Source organism: Rhinoderma darwinii, chromosome 11 (assembly GCF_050947455.1).
Source record: "Rhinoderma darwinii isolate aRhiDar2 chromosome 11, aRhiDar2.hap1, whole genome shotgun sequence".
NCBI lineage: Eukaryota > Metazoa > Chordata > Amphibia > Anura > Rhinodermatidae > Rhinoderma > Rhinoderma darwinii.
Genome location: NC_134697.1, coordinates 33,179,537 through 33,197,284, shown reverse-complemented (window position 1 = coordinate 33,197,284; position 17,748 = coordinate 33,179,537). Strand labels below are relative to the sequence as shown.

At 40.4% G+C, this 17,748-nt stretch overlaps 1 protein-coding gene across 3 annotated transcripts in view; it reads right to left on the bottom strand.

The window, feature by feature from the left end:
• Positions 1-538: 538 nt before the first annotated feature.
• The window catches only part of FBXW4 (F-box and WD repeat domain containing 4), a 148,613-nt gene continuing 131,403 nt past the window's right edge, over positions 539-17,748 (bottom strand). For 2 of the 3 annotated variants that reach the window (XM_075841030.1, XM_075841029.1), the window contains 3 exons: positions 16,298-16,438; positions 8,191-8,332; positions 5,621-7,688 (listed from right to left, as the gene is read on the bottom strand). In XM_075841030.1, the coding sequence (XP_075697145.1) occupies positions 7,551-7,688; positions 8,191-8,332; positions 16,298-16,438 (421 nt within the window). In that variant the 3' untranslated portion in view covers positions 5,621-7,550. Of the gene's footprint in view, positions 1,261-5,620; positions 7,689-8,190; positions 8,333-16,297; positions 16,439-17,748 lie in introns of those variants that run through there. The other variant, XR_012851004.1, reaches the window with a different exon arrangement.

The window sequence follows — 17,748 nt, the reverse complement described above, 5'->3', positions numbered from 1 at the left end:
CTTGCTGGAAAGTAACTGCTAAGTTGTAATTTTCTTGCAGACTGCAGCAGGTTTTCTCTATAGTTTTCAGAATTTATGTTACCCTCTACCATCAAAGCAATCATCTACACCAGAGCTTCTCAACATTTCTCTACTGGTACCTCAACAACCGGGACATTAGTCTAGTCCTTCCAGTCTCCTGAACCCAGTATAACATTAAACTGAGCATAAAAGGTGCGAATTGTGTTGTTAAATCAAAGATTAATGAAGCCAGAATAAGTCCTGTGCAGTAATTGATCCCCTTTTTCAAAATTGGCTGCCTTGCTGAGCCTCACCAACAACAAGGGGTGCCATAACCAGTGAGGCCCACCTCACAGTATGTGAAGTACTGATCTACACTGCACCCACCATGCTTTATAGTATATACAATGTTTTTGTTTTTTTTGGTGATGTGCATTATTTGGCTTATCCTCACAGCTAAAAAAAACAAAAAAAACCACAATAAAACTCAAAACAAATTTGTAAATCCACAGACAAATTTTGACATTTTATTCAATATAAAAATACATTGTACACGGAGCTCCTGCACAGTACTTTGTAGACAAACGCACAAGATTTTGAGGGAAAATCCCTTTCTTAAGCTTTGATGCTTGACAATGGGAGCACTTGCGTTGCAGATTACTTTGCAGAGATTTGTTGTATTTTTCTGTTGATCAACGCAAACGCAGGCAAGAGGGGTTATGTGACAAACTTCCCTCAGGTTTTACTAAGGCCGGGTTCACACCAGCATTTGGCTTTCTATAGTTCTGCTCAGTCAGAGGAGCAGAACATTGGAGAAAACGGAAGCGCTGATTCCATTGCACCACAGATACCTCCGGCGGTAGACAGGACCTATTGACTTTAATGGGTTTCTGTCAGGGTGTCCATATTTTTACCGGAAACCATAGTGCAGTATTTTCGGCCAGATCAGCGACAGAGCCTGCAACACAGATGTGAACGAGGCCTAAGAAACAGGAAGAGAGCCTTCTGGTCCTTGTATGGCACTTTGGTGGGCATTATATGGGCACAATTACACTCTCTAGTTCAGGCAGCATACAATTCTCTCGTGTTATAATATAATATCCGGTTTACTAAATTCTCCCCACAAAAATCTTGCCATAACTTTTTCATAAGCTCTGCCTGAAGATTCTCTATGGCTTCATTGTTGTTGTTGAACACGTTCTCTTACATTACGCTCTAATGTCCTCATCTGTAACATAATTCTGTCCGATGCTGCATACTCTGGAGACATTAAAATAAATTATAAACTTTTGGTGGGAATTATCCTATAATTTATGGGTCCCAAGAACATATATAATCTCTATGAGGATCCTATTGATTGGAAATGAGTGTTTGAATAGTGAAGCCCCCTTGTAATGGCTCATACCCCATAACTGTGCTAACACATAATGACATAAATATAATGATATATAGCTGATCAATAGCATAACTGGGTTACTCTACAGAGGATGCGGTGTCTGTCAACAAGAGGAAGGAATACTCATTCATGTCAGGTAATATATATTTTAGTTTTATTGGTTTTTACTTCCAAGCTGTAAAACTCTCAGATTTTTATGTATCCAATCATTTATTCCATATCACACTAAAGGCTGGTCCACACACAACGGAATTGCTGCATAATTCTATTGAAAAATGCAGACGTTCCGCTGTGGCAAAAACGCACCATTTTCTGCGTTTTTTATGGCAGAAAATGGTGCGTATTTTGCTGCGTTTTTCACAATGTTTGGAGATGGTGACATCTCCTCTGAAAAACGCAGCAGTTCTGGACACTTTCCACAGCAGGAATTGACAAGCTGCTGTCCGAAAAATACGCACTGCAGGTCAATTTCTGTTCGGAATTTTTATGCAGCGTGTGGATGAGGTTTGTTAAATCTCATTCACTATGCTGCTAACTGTATTCTGCTGCGTTTTCTCCGTCCGAAATGCCGGTTTGAAAAACGCGGCAATTCTGTAGCGTGTGGACGAGCCCTTACAGTCCACATGGCATAAGTAAATAAGAGATAATTGAAAGCCAATGATAAGCTATGTATAAAACAACACTGAAAAAAGTGAAACAAAGAATGGATCAAAGCCTATGGATACAAAACCTTCATTTACTGCTGCATGGTTAGGCCTCATGCATATGGTCGTATTATGGCTCAGTTTAGTATAGCGCCACAATAGGGCACTCATAGATGTGCATTATTTTACCTCCGTATGCCTTCGTTTTCATATGGAGACATACAAAAGGTTTTGTTTGTCAGATTCCGTTCAAATCAGAAAGAAAAAAAATTGGGGCATGCTCCATCGCACACCATATTATAGAGGTATTCCCCATGTACGGGACAGATCTCCTTTATATAGTACCTAACAGAACATAGTATGGTGGAGCCGCAGGGGCTCGGTCATGTGCATAAAGCCTAACATGCAGTCCTTAAAGCTGAATACAAGTGCCAAAGCTTGTGTATATTTGTTAAAAAGGAATCAAACCTTCCAAAATAAAAAAAAATTATTAGAAACTACAGCCATGGGGGAAGTGACACAAAACTTAGAATAACAAACATAGTAGTAATAATCAGGCCTACGGTGACTTTAAACGGGCAGATATGTGCCCATAACGAGCGCCGATATTTACATTTCAATCGGAGCTCGTTTAAAGAGTCTCTGTCACATTATAAGTGGCCTATCTTCTACATAATCTGATCGGCGCTGTAATGTAGATAACAGCAGTGGTTTTTTATTTCGAAAAACAATCATTTTTGACAGAGTTATGAACAATTTTAGATTTATGCTAATGACTTTCTTAATAGACAACTGGGTGTGTTTTACTTTTTGACCAAGTGGGCGTTGTGGAGAGAAGTGTATGACGCTGACCAATCAGAGTCATACACGTCTCTCCATTCATTTACTCTGCACATAGTGATCTTACTAGATCACTATGTGCAGCCACATACACACACTAACGTTACTGAAGCGTTTTGAGAGTTAATAGACATCACCTCCAGCCAGGACGGGATGTCTATTCACAATCCTGACACTTCGGTAACGTTTGTGTGGGATTTACAGCACAGCAAGCTTAATCTCGCGAGATTACGCTGTAAATGACCGTTTACAGCGAGATTACGCTTGCTGTGCTGTAAGTCACACACAAACGTTACCGAAGTGTCAGGATTGTGAATAGACATCACGTCCTGGCTGGAAGTCTATTAACTCTCAAGACGCTTCAGTAATGTTAGTGTGTGTGTATGTGGCTGCACATAGTGATCTAGTAACATCACTATGTGCAGAGTAAATGAATGGAGAGAAGTGTATGACGCTGATTGGTCACTCATTGGTCAGCGTCATACACTCCTCTGTACAACGCCCACTTGATCAAAAAGTAAAACACGCCCAGTTGTCCATTAAGAAAGTCATTAGCATAATGCTAAAATAGGTCATAACGGTCAAAAATGATAGTTTTTCTAAATAAAAATCACATTATGTAGAAGATAGGCAACTTATAATGTGGTGACAGAGACTCTTTAAAGGCAATCATTAGTACGATCGTTCGGTACCCATACAGTTTACATAATGTTAAACAGGGGATGTGCTACTGACAACAATGATTTTTAGGGAAGCATAAAAGATTAAATCAGCCAATGAGCAAGCTTTTCCTTGTTAGTCAACTGATCGCCGCCCGGTTTACACAGGGCAATGATCGGGAACGAAAGTTTGCCTGCTCTTTGGCCCATGAAAATAGGCCTTAAGAATTGGCTCGCTTATGGAGAGATATTGAGGACTTCTGGTGAACCAAAGAACTTGATATCCCACAAGATATATCTGACATGTAGGGCAATCCCTTTAAAACTAAACCTGTTAAGGGAAAATTTGGACTCTAATGATGCTAAAATAACAGGAAAATGTCTCACTGACTTAAGATATTGGCGAAACATCTCATTTAGGGAGACGTAACAAAAATGGTGCAAAGGAAAAGTGTAGCAGCGGTCTATGGCAACAAAAATCAGTCCCATTTTTTATATGAAAGCAGCAACCTGATTGGTTGCCATGCACAGTTACTCCACTTTTCCTTTGTACCAGTTTTGCATCCCATTGGGTATAGTCTGATATTTTTAGGATAACTAACATTACAAGACGGAGGCCCCAGAGAGAGAGAGAGACAGAGAGAGAGAGAGCGCAAGTGGCCTCTTGTATCAAAACCCAAAAGGGATAGGGAAATTTAAAAAAAAAAAAGACTGTCACTTGTGGAAACCAGTTGGAGTTCAGTAGTTATTTTCTAACGTGAAATAAAAACAGTTCTCCCAGATACTTTTGATGAAATAGGTGACCCAATTTAGAATGAATTGCATCAGGGTCTAGGAGTTGAAGACTTCGGCCTCCCCCAATATTACGTGTGCACCCAAGGCTGCTTGTTTCTGTAAAAGGATCTGAGAGAAGATACAACAGTAGTTTAGTGACTAATAGTTAGATATTGTTTACTTTCTAATGTCATTGGCACCAGTCTGATGGAAAACGAGGCAACTGTGGAGATTCTCCAGGTCTGTTCCTGAACGGTCTAGTATCTATTCTTCTTGATGGAGCCCAATCTAGAAGGCACAGAGACTTAAGAGTATTTTTGATAGTTATTGTTTAAAAAGGGCTCTCCACCTTTATGGAACACCTAACCCTCGGTAATGATATCTTACATAGCAATGAGCTGTAGGTCTACCCCCCCCCCTAACCTCTTAGAGAATGCGTCATGTGACTAATTTTTGCTCTGCCGTGCGATGAAAAGAGCTCCAGGAGGGTAAAGCATAGAAGACCAGCTATTTTCCAGCCCCCGAAATAGTGGTTTCAGAGGCTGTTTGCATTTACTAGTTTAGTATTGTTCGGTCATCTGTAAGAAGAAAATAAGCCTGTCCTTTCGAAAGGTGCCCTTTAAGAAATGACCTAACCATACACTTTTTATACAGCTGTTGGCCGAGTAACTAATTCCTTCCAACACCACCATAAATACTCATTCTCGGTTTGATAGAGGGGAATAAGTCACTGCCAGATATCTCTGGTAGCGACTTATCTCCCATGGGAACAAAGGATCAGGCATGTTGAAATCCAACATACCCAATCCCTCCTTCCCCCGATGGAAGCTGTCAAGAACCCTCCATAGTTAAAATGGGCAATTTCAGCCAACTTTTATCTAATGTGTATGGCCAGCTTAATGACCCCCGAAAACACCTACTAGGTTGGCAGCTACTAACTAGGGTGATCTGATGATTCCTTGTCATTTTCCTTTGATAATTTCTATTGAAATGTAGAATTATTATCACTTATTTTACTGTAGAACAGAACATTTTATAGTAACTTCATTTGATTAAAAAAAATCAGAACAAAATGTAACAATTGTATAATGCATAATTGTAAATCCCAATATAAAAATAGCTTTAGATCTTGCACGCTGCCCTGCACTACTATAGAGAGGAATAAAATCTTTTTACCACATTGATAAAATCAAAGCAAAATGATCAAGTCAAGATCGACATTTAGTGCAAAGCCCTAAGTACACAGTGTAGAAATAATCCAGGAAAGCAAAATATTTATGTTCTAAAAAAAAAACCTCATACAAATCTTGGAAGAAAATATTTTTATGTAAAAAGAAGTAAAACCCCATTGTCAGATATCTGATATATATCACTTTTACAATATACTCTTCATAGAAAAAAACAAACCTGACAGAACCCAATATAGCGTTCCTGCAAGATTCACAGCCATTAAAGGGATTTCCATATTAGAAGTGCCAATGATTTAAGTGACACCCCAAATACACGGATCACATATTACACCACCTAAATCGTGCACCTTCTTCAGTAGCCATGTTTGACCCCTCTCTTCTGGGATGTAGTGGGAATACGAGCTCATGGAGCCACGCATACGTCTTGTTCCAATGACTTATAAAAAGATACTAAATGTGGAAAACACAGACATTTTCAGATGTGTCAAAATTAAAGACCATTTCAAAGGGTAAGCTCTTCTCTGATGAAGAAATGTACAGGATATTTTCCTCACAGGAGTTGTCCAGACTTAGGGCGGATCTACACGAACGTGATATACGTCCGTGCAACACGCGTGATTTTCACGCGCGTCGCACGGACCTATATTAGTCTATGGGGCAGTGCAGACAGTCCGTGAGTTTTGCGCAGCGTGAGTCCGCTGCGTAAAACTCACGACACATCCTACATTTCTGCGTTTCTCGCGCATCACGCACCCATTGAAGTCAATGGGTGCGTGAAAATCCCGCGCACCACACGGAAGCACTTCCGTGGGACGCGCCCGATTCGCGCAACAGCAGTAAAAAGTATGATTGAAAACAGAAAAGCAGCACGTGCTTTTCGGTTTACAAACATACAAACAGAGTGTCAATGATGGCGGCTGCGCGAAAATCATGCAGCCACGCATCATACGGGGCTGACACACGGAGCTGTTAAGTGCCTTTTGCGCGCGCAAAACGCCACATTTTTTGCGCACGAAAAAGGCACACGCTCGTGTAAATCTGCCCTTATAGACAAAGGCTTATTATTGCACAAAGAGTTCTACAACTTCTAATATTCTTTGCGCGTTTTGAGTCCTCACCATTTTCAATATCTCTGCTTTCTGCTAGTGAATGAAAACTCATTATTACAGGCTATGTACCTTTGAAATATATATATATATATAATTTTTTTTTTTTTAAATAAATGTGGATCAGTGTGTTTTGTGCAACTCTGTATATACAGCAGCTGTATCTAGCGATGAGACCTGTATCTGTCAGGTTAGCGGGTTCTGTGTGTCTCTGACACACAGGATCGAGCCGTTCATAACTTAGATGTGATCGATAACACGTGGATCCTGCGTGTCAGAGACACGCAGGACCAGCTGTCACCGAACCCGTCAGGTCGGCTGACCTGACGGATTCAAGTCTCAGCTCAAGATACAGCTGCGCTGTATAGAGGATACAAAGCAGCTGTATTTCAAAAAGTTAAAATAATTTTTAATAAAAAGTATTTAGAAAGTTGCACAAAACACATTGATACACATTTGTATTAGAAAAAAATTTCAAAGGTGTACTTAACCTTTAATAAATAAGGGTTCAATAAGTCCTGCTTACACAGCTGCTAGGCATGTTTCAATGCATCATTCTACTCGGACTACGTTTACAAACCCAATAACTGTGGGAGCAAGACTACTTTAGGATGGGGTTTAAGCCTCTGAATGTACATCTTGAATTTTTCCATTCACATACAGTAAGCACAGGTCTTGAAAATGACAAGGAATCAACAAACAAAGTATATTAGGAAGTTGCTAAACTTTCATTACACAGTGAGTAAGCTTTATTTACACACCGGACTGGATAATGCCTTTAAGGAATCTTTATAAAGAAGGCTGATAAACTCAATATACCTGGAAGGTTCCGTTCACATTGGCTAAAATTATAATTATTTTTTATTTTTCTCGGCCCTGCCATCATTTTCGGATGGTTTCTATGTTAAAAAAAAAAGTCTTAGCAGTTGTATTCTCCAGTACTACATGGCTGTAAACGGGTAGCTTGAGACTGTGAAATCCAGGCGGTGCAGCGATGTAGCCAGCCCTGCGTAGAGGTGGGATGTATTGAAGCGAAGGCAGTACACCGGGCTGCTGGTGGGAGAGGACAAGGTGAAAGACTAGAAAAACAAAGAGAAAAACATTTATACCAACTCTGAACAGTAAAGATGCTTTTATACCAGCAGATATATGCCGGTAAACAAGCGCCGATATAGCAGGGCGATCAGTGGTGGTTTAGCTTCACTTACATGGGGTGCTGCCTACAACTGACTAATGAGCGTTTGATCGGGTGTCGGCTGATCGCTGAGCCCTTTTACACCGGCTGATGTTTAGGAACGAGTGCTCCATTCCCTGATCATAGGCCTGTGAAAAAGTCTTAAATCTCAGCGAGTACCAACCTCATTAACATGGGGAACACCTGAAAATAGGGGTTCCCTGAGAGTGAAAACTATTACCATTCCTTCCTCAAAAATCTTGATGTAGTGGTGGGTAATGAATTCTATATTCATGATGGATATTTGTAAACCTAATTGGTTGCCTACACTGGACAGGAGATCGTTTACAGTGTTGTTATGCTCGATTATATATGTATTATAGAGAGAGGGTGTTCTCTGCACTCACCTGTAAACATTGATTCATTCTTTTGTCCCACAGTCTGACAACTCCATAATATGAAGACCCACTGGCTATCATATTGTTCCCGTCACTTTGTATGCAGTACAGTGCACTGTCATGGGGTTCCTCCCATTCTTTCACACACTTCCTAAAAAGCCCCAAAAAATGAAAAAAATAATACATTAGTACTGTAATTTTTTTTTAGAAAAATAGATTGACAGCTGTAAATTGCAGTGGTCTGATGTCAAAGTTTTGTAGGCTCCCAAACAGGTAATGATGTCAGAGATGGAGATAATACAGAAGGGGCTTCACGGGTGGTGGACTCACAAGGGATGCCGACCCTATAAATTTAGAGTAAAGACCCACGTTAGCCAGACGGAAACGCCAGTTACACCCGTGGCCCATGCTAGAGACATGTTGTATTTAATTTATGTCTCCATATCTGGGGATGATGTCACACGCACGATGTCACATTATAGGTGTGTAAAGGGCTATGTCAGGGACATTTGTTTAAACATCTTAAAACGCACTGATCATGAGGTGTTAACTATGGCAACTACAGGAAACCGATAGGGTGCACTAGGAAAGAAAACGGTACAACCCTCCCAGACCAGTTCGCTAGGTGTCGTAGTGTGACAGAAACACAATGCGTCAGTAGTTTTAGGGGAATAAACATGGCAGGGGGAGCTCAAAGCCTTTCTCATTTCCCTGAGAGACCCTGACAGATCCGACTTCATTAAACGGCGCTGTCCAGCTCGTGGCAGGATTAGAGTAGGATCTGGGGGATGGCGATACTGGGGCACTCTCAGCATCCACTAATTTGGCACGTTAAGTTTTGTTGATGCTCCTGGTTCTACGCCAGAGTTCAAAAACATTAACCATTTCCACAGGCTGCTTGCCCCAAAGATTAGTTGTGCATTAATTCCTGTGTGCCCTCGGCAGTGGTGGACCATAATTGGATAGTACCCGATGGCGCGGTCGTGTTTATGTACATTCATGGTATCCATGGATGAGGATCGCATAAACAGAACCTTATGTGCACATTCTGCAGATTTTCCCAGTGTTCTTTAATAAACTATAAACGGTCACCAAAGAAAATACTAATACGTGGATAACTACAAGGTCACTGGAGTAAAAATAACTCCAGAAGGATCAATCCTCACAACAGGCCCCGAGACCCCCCTGCAGAGTGCATCTTGAGGGAGACACGTTCTACAGGGAGGGAACTTACTGTATTGATGATTATATTTCCTACACTTTTAGGTCAAGCGCAGATGAGAAGCAGGAAATCCCTAAGTAGCCCTTAGTGTGTGCGTGGATCAATAGCATTTTAAAGTAGTTTCTCGTTGCAGAAGGGAAGCGTTCCATTGGCTCTGCTTCATCGGCTCCTGCATTGCAGAGTCTCTAAGCATGGATGCTAAATCAACATCGAACTCACAACCTCCCCCTTTTTAATTACAGAGAGTTTCTGGCATTATGAAAAGGAATAATTTATAAAGTTAGTGCTATTGACTTGCAGCACGAGGGGCATTGGTGCGATTCTGACCAGAGTACCATATGAAGAGAGATGAATGTTCTCCCATCTTCATGGGTCTCCTTGGAGCAATCCGGCTTACAGTCCAAACACAATAAGCTAGTCTAAAACAAAAAAGTTTGTTGGAGTAAAGTGCGAGCAGGCGTAGATTTGAAGCGATCATTCGCGCCATTTGCTTGCTTAAGATCTGTTATACCAATGATAGCCCTGCGACCTCCTGGTTAACTCCTCCCACTTTTCCTAAATTTACCAACAAAATATTTTCTGAGGCGTGGAGACCATGAGAAGTGATGTGATGTACAACAGCATCTCAGCACAGGGTAAGGCCTCGGGCACACAACCGTGCCCGTAATCACAGGACGCAATTGTGGACACGGCCAGCCACCAATGGCCACGGGCAGCAGCATGCATTTTCGCCCCCCGTGCTCCCATACAAAGGTGTCCGTCGACAATAGAAATTAATGCGTCCGTAACTGCGGACAGTAATTGCGATTGAGCAATTACGGACCATTTTTACGGTCGTGTGCATGGGGCCTAAGGTGCACAGATGTCATGTAACCCCAGGACGAATATCTCCGGTCTTTGTCCAGATCTGAATCTCAAGGATGACCTGGCTTGGATTGATATAATAGGACTTCTCTCTCAAAAACAAAATCTTTAAACACAGTAGAAATTACTTTGGTGGTTAAAAAAAATGTTGTCCCTGAATCAAAATCAAACTAAAGCAACTACCCTTCATATTTCAGCTCTGGCTTTACTGCGCTCATCAAGAATTTTTTGCACTTGCACTTTAATGTATAGAATTCATAAATGCACTAGTTTGTATGACATGTACATACGTGTATAACTTTATATCACTATGAATTAGCCTGTTCGGCTTCATTCACAGGTTTTATGTCTACATTGTCTCATCTTATACATTTTTTTATATATTTTTGTATCCTGAAATAAAGATTTATCTTTTTAAAAGAATACGCTTATTGGTCTAGCACTATATTGTTGCTTTTTTGGTGTTGTATCAAGTTGCTAGGATATGCCATCTATGTCCAATCTGCGGGAGTCCAACCACGATGCCCCCGGCTGGTTGATAGAACTAAGTGGCAGCAATGCCCGGAAATGTACTGTCTGCTCTGCTGGGCTTTCTCTGGACAACCTCATGGTTGGCCCTCTATAGTCAATGACCGACGATATGCCATCATTTTATCTCTGAAAACCACCGCTTTAAATGGGACTTCTGATAGCAAGTCCAAAAATAAGTCTACCCCACGATCACTACTTTATTTCACACAATGAGTAGTGGCTCTTTTTCTAAGCTGCTGACCCTTTTGAAAGCCACTAGCCAGAACGGTTGGCAAAACCATGAAGCAATGAAATGTCCTTTTGCCCTGGGTTAGGGCCCATTTTCATATTTTCTATGGGGCACCCTATGCTATTGGTCCTATTATTTTTAGTCATGTGCATCTTTATCTCTAATGAAGTCTGGGTCAGAATCCATTAATCATCAGGAATGGTGGGGAACCAGGAGCCAGACTCTCACCAATGGGATTTTAATGACTGGTCATAGAAGGTATTTTTGGGAAAACCTTTATCAGGTCACTTTGGCATCGTGTTTCTGCTATGATGGAACTATAAGTCACAACATGCCACAGCTGAGAAGACCTGATACAACTCACCGCCTATCAGCAGCTACAGTTCTACTAAACATAATATAATTCCTCAGTTTCTGGGGTTCCAGAAACCCCCCGCTGTATTCTCCAACGTCACCAGCTGTGGCTTCAGCATTAGATAAGGTGGCAAATCAGTATCTGCCATTACCTATGAATGTTCAGTGTTCTACAGGGATCTGCATTAATAAATTATAATAGGATGGCATCGCTTTCAATTGTCTGACATCTTGTCGATCCCAATAACTGAAAAGGAGGAAGACCAATTAGTATCTGGCAAAAAAGACCCATGGCTGAAAGATAATCAATTCTATGGAGACCCGACCTGTCCTTCTCCCATTAATGTAGGACGCTGACAGTAAACAAAGTGTTCCCCTTGACCTTATGTGCAGTCACACTGACTCTGTGCTAAGTGGTAATGTACCCAATCGATAGATCTGAGCTGCTGGATGCCGCATACTGCTGGCAGCCAGTGTACATCACTTATATATTGTGCACCCAGGCATTACCATTGATATACTGCAAATAGCATCTGCTTAAAAGAACTCTGCTTTTAGAATGACGCTTAAAGGGAAACTCCAATTCTGCTCAATATATTTACATTACTCCACACATTAAATAGTCCTATAATGTTGAATATTTTTCCTAATACCCTGCTTTACGTATCTTGTGCTGCTTTTTTAAAATTATATTATGTTTTATTCTCCGTTCAAAGCTAAAATTCAAAATTCTACTGGATTTGGACAGCAGTGCCTTGTGGGAGCTCTGATGATGAGCAGGTCACATGACTCTCTGCAGAGTGCAGATAAAACGGCATACAGAGTGCAAGGAGAAACCAGCAGAATCTCCACACCTCTAAATGCAAAGAAAACCACGCTCACCACAAAATCAGATGTGAATGGCCCTTAGAATGATCTTTTTCTGGAAATCAGTGCTGGTCCAAATCACAGACTTCACTAATGTGATCTACTCGCGTATAGTTATGACCGATCAGTACCAATTGACAAACTACCACTCTGGTATTCACAATAAACGTTGGGAACGTTTTAGCTTGTTGGCAGGAGAAGTCGTCAGATTTCCTACAACAAAAGTGAACGTCTACAACACCATTTTTTTCTTTTCATTTAACCCCTTCCCGCCGCAGCCCTTTTTCAGATTTAAATTTTCGTTTTTTCCTCCCCACTTTCCAAAAGCCATAAAGTCTTTATTTTTCCGCCGATATAGTACTATGAGGGCTTGATTTTTGCGGGACGAGTTGTAGTTTTTCATAGCACCATTTATTGTGCCGTATAATGTACTAGGAAACGGGATAAAAAAAATATTTGTGGGGTAGAAAATGAAAAAAACCGATTCCTCCATGTTTTTTTGCGCGCAGTATTTACATAATTCACTGTGCAATTAAAACAACATGTTAACTTTATTCTGCGGGTCAATACGATTACGGCGATACCAAATATTATATTTTATATACAAGTAAAAACCTAAGTGTAAAAAAGAAAATTTATTTTGTGTCGCCAAATTCCCAGAGCCATATCTTTTTTATTTTTCCGTCGATTAAGTGGTATGAGGGCTTATTTTTTGCTGGATAAGCTGTAGTTTTAAGAATACCATTTTGACGTTTTGATCACTTTTTAGTTCATTTTTTGTGGGAGATGAGGTGACCAAAAAAAAGAGATGGCGTTTACAATTTTTTTTTTTTTTACGGCGTTCACCGTGCGGGTTAAATAATGATACATTGTATTAGTTCAGACTTTTACGGACGTGGCGATACCAGTTATGTATATTTTTTTTTTTACTATGCTCTAGGGGGAAAATGGGAAAAGAGGGGTTTTTGAACTTTTAATTTTTTTTTACATAAAAAAACCCAAAACTTTAACTAAATTTTTTCTTTTTTTCATTACACCCCCTAGGGGACTTCAACCAGCAATACTAATGTATTGCAGTATATCGTGATTCTGACAGGCAACTATTAAGCCCTGCACAAAGATGGCAGACCTGGGCGCCTTCATTTGGCCCCCAGGCAGCCATCGACCCCCCCCCCCGCGATTGAATTGCGGGGGGTGAAATGAGCTGTTAGAGGGGGTCACCCCCTCTTTCTAATTTAAATGCTGCAGTCGCTATTGACCGCAGCATTTAACGAGTTGAACAAGAGGGATCTCGCTCGAGCGCGATGCCGTTAGTTACTCTGAAGTGTCTGCTGTAACAAACAGCCGACACCGGCATTGTATGGAGCGGGTTCACTCCGTGAGCCCGTTCCATACTTCCCCTACCCGACTATGGCGTATGGATACGTCAAATGTCGGGAAGGGGTTAAAATAGGTCCAAAATTCTGTGTGGATTAATTTTAATATATGAGCAGTGTAGCTGAGAATCCAGCACTGAGGTGAGATATAAACCTTACCAGAAGCCTGTCTCTCCTCTCAGCTCCTGCTCCCTCCACCATTTTTCATAGACTTGTATGGGCAGCATGCATCTCTGCATGCATATATATATATATATATATATATATATATATATATATATATTTAGCTCTCTCAGGGAGGGAGGCACCTAGTGGAAGTAACTTCATACAGAATTTTCATGGACAAAACTAATTTTAAAAGTAAGTAAATTACAAAATTGATATATATCAGGTATAATAATAGATTTGAATAAGTTGTTTAAAAAGTTAAAATATCAAAATATCGGAAAATATCAAAAAGCGGAAAATATTAAAAAGTTGCATAATAAAACTGCTGTAATTCCAAGAAATTTTCCCCATAATTTTTTTCCCAAAACATTTTTTCATTTACTGCTGAAAGTTACTGTGTATATTTAGTGTTATATGGTCACTTTGTTATACTAGTATTACCCAGCATGATACGGATAGTAGTAACGCGTGCCACATGCCAGTGCTGTGATCGATTACACAGTTCCACCTACCTGCAGAATGTTACGTTTCCAACTAGAAAAAGAGACTACAGAGAACGGCCAAGTAACTGAAGGTCAAACTATTGGCCACAAATGCAATTTTTTTTTCCCTTAATGTAAAAATTATACTAATCTTAAATTGAAATTGTAATCAATCTGTGAGAAGATTAATAATAAAGATACCAGATCCTGTTCAATATAATCAGACTAAGTATAAGAAAGAACAAACGTTCTCAGTAAGTACCAGCTTCTGAACTGGACGTGTCAAGCACACTTAGGTACCAACAAAGCAGATCCACCGTGGAGTCGTGCCAGTGCCCGTAATTAAAAGTTATTTTAAAATTATTTTCTAATTGCAGTGGGAGTGCGATTCCTCATTCCTCTAATGCCTTTGACTCCCTCAACCCGTTGTTTCTCAGACCTTGGCTGGTGTGATAATATACACATAAAGCTTGTGTTAGGCAATGGGGAGACATCTTACATGATCAGATATTCTACTCACAAATCCCTGAAAACTGATGACTGTTCTACATGTCTTTCTACTTTTAATTGGGATTCCTGGTACAATTATCATTGTAAAACCTGCACTATATGTGTATATTGTACCATGGGGGATTTATGTTCAGTGGACAGATACTGTGCAGATCAGAATGCTCATGTGGCATCCTAGCTATCGAAGCCAAACTGACCTAAAATCGCCACATATGTGGGACTAAGAGGACTGAATGTAATTTTAAATGACAAGGCAATTACTCCAGCCCTGACGCGGACTACTGACAGTACCAGATCACACATCAGGAGCCAAATGTTCTGATTCTGAGCAACCCGTGTAAGAGACTGGACCAACCCTCAATGTGGACCCAAACATTTACTAAAGATGGCTAATTGTAGTACAACTAGTATTTTTCTATCTAAGTTTAAAGTTAACGTCCACCCTGGAATAACTTTTTTTTTTATTATTATACAAAAAGGTTCAAAATTCTGTGCAGATTAATTTCTTACTATATCTTTAAAGCAGTCACAACTCCAAATCATAACATTCCAGCTGCCTGAAGCCCCCACTAGAGGGGGCTCAGGAGCTTACTGTAAACTCTTATACATTGAACTCAATAATAAACCAGTATGCAGTAAGATACTGAACTCCCCCCTAGTGGTGACTACAGGCAGCCAGAATGTTGTGTTTTAAATCTATGCAGTGGATTTGGAGCCCTGTATCAGAATAAAGGAGATTCATCAGCTGTACAGATATTTAAAAGAATTAATCAGCACAGACTTTTGATGATGATAATAAAAGGTGGACATTCACTTTTAAGCATACAGCTACACTGCTAACACTGCTAACCCTGTATTTAAGTATTAAATGGAGGCTACTGCACTGGCCCCTGCTGTATAAACTATAATCCAGCCATGATTATGAGGACAACAAGGCCACTCATAGTCACAAGCCTTGTGTGCCTAATGGAAAATTTGGCCAGGAGTACAGAAGATAGTGATGAAATTTGACATACCAAATGAACCATAAGCAGCCAATTGATGAATGGCCTAAAAAATTAGGCTTATTTATATGTGTTACTAATATGTCTTATACAAACATCACCTAATAGGAAGATAGAAAATAAACTTTGTCCTTAGTGAGATAAGAAGGTCTATGAACTTGGATAGTGCTCTGGAGAACACCTAAACCCCTTAGCGTGCTACTAGATGTCTACAACACCAATGGTAGAGATCCATGGCTTTAAAGGCCCTTTGATTTGGAAAGGAGTTGGGGACTGAGCTCATATTTAGGGTTTTTCTGAATGTAGGAATTTCAATTGGAGACCATATAGTTGCATCAAGTTGGTACACCTAGCTGGTATCGGACCTCTTAACTTGCATATTATGTATGGCCAGATAAATGGTTATTGTTTTTTTTTTCATATAAATTGTTAACTATTAAGGATAAGAATATTATTGAAAGGACAATAACATTAAGTCAGTTTCATGCATCATCCAAAATCAACAATACCTGAAGCTTGTTCTTAAGTCCCAGCATCGAATGTATGTATCATAGCCACAGGACAATACAATAAATGGAGTTTCATAGCAGACATCCAAAACTCCAGCACCTCTTCTGAATTCGGTCCCAAGGCAGTTCATGAGCTGGCCACTACAATGAGACATGGTAAAGACATTACTTCTATATATCTATGCCTTGGTATCCACAAAGGAAATCATACTAGAGGTAAGGATCTGATCAAGCCTGGGAGGAAGACCATCCAAGCAAGGAGGTCTGTGTTTGGCACATGGTAGTGATATATCAAGTCCCTAGCTTGTGAGAGCATGAAAAAAAGTTGTTGTATTTTTACCAATCTATCCCCCATTCCGAAGTTTTGGAGTAAGAAGGGGTAGTGTGACACTTGGACTGGTTTCCCCTCTCTTATTTGTTAACATTGTGGTGCCTGTGGACATCTTTAGTGGGATCATTATGTCCATAGAGGAAGATGGTGCATAGGTGACCTGCGGCTTTCTCACCTCTACAGTATACATATGACCTTGCTTTCAAATAAATACATGTATATGGAATATCTGTCGACAGGGTCATTAAAAAACCAATATTTCTGAAGGCCTAAGGTCCATCATGGTCTGTAATCAATGTTGGAATCGAAGTATTGGCTTTACTTTGAACAAACAAATTTAGTTGAAAATACAGCAGGAAAATGTTCATCACCAGCTAATCTAATCTCACCATGGGTCATAAATCAGTATCACGTGAGAATACATTTTCATTTCTCAGATACTCGAAAGGTCAGTAATATTTATTAAACCAGATGCCTATATGTCTCATCGTTGGAACATATGCTTCTCATACTGAAATGCTGTCTCGATCCTCTACGCCGGTCCCTGAAGCAGGTGTCCGAGGCAGCTTTCCAACTTTATGTTCTTAAGCAGCAACATTGCATATTAAAATGTGTATTTGCTCCAATACACTGTAGAACCCGCTGACGCTTGGACTCCCAAAGTAGAATTAGACCATTGTTCTTACTACATTCATATATGCACAATATTTCGGGAAAAAAAATATCGTATTTAAAGGTGTGGCCTCACAACAGACATTTATGGCATATCTACAGGATATGCCATAAATGTCTGATAGATGCAGATCCCACACCTATCTCATACACTAGTGTCCCTCGACCACATCCCTGCCTGGTGAGGCTACCACTGCATCAAGGTAGTGAAGGTAGTCGGAATTGGGAAACAGCTAAGCTTGATAGTTACGGAAACAGCGTAGCTCCCTGTGCTTCGCTTTTTTCCGTAACTCCCATTCACTTCTAGAGTTATGGAAATAGCGCAGCTCTGAGAGCTCGGCTGTATCCAGAATCCCGACCACCTTCACCGCCTTGGTGCAGCAGCCGCCTCACCAGGCTGGACAGGATCAGGGGGGACCATCATTCTTGGGATATATTTGGGTCACAG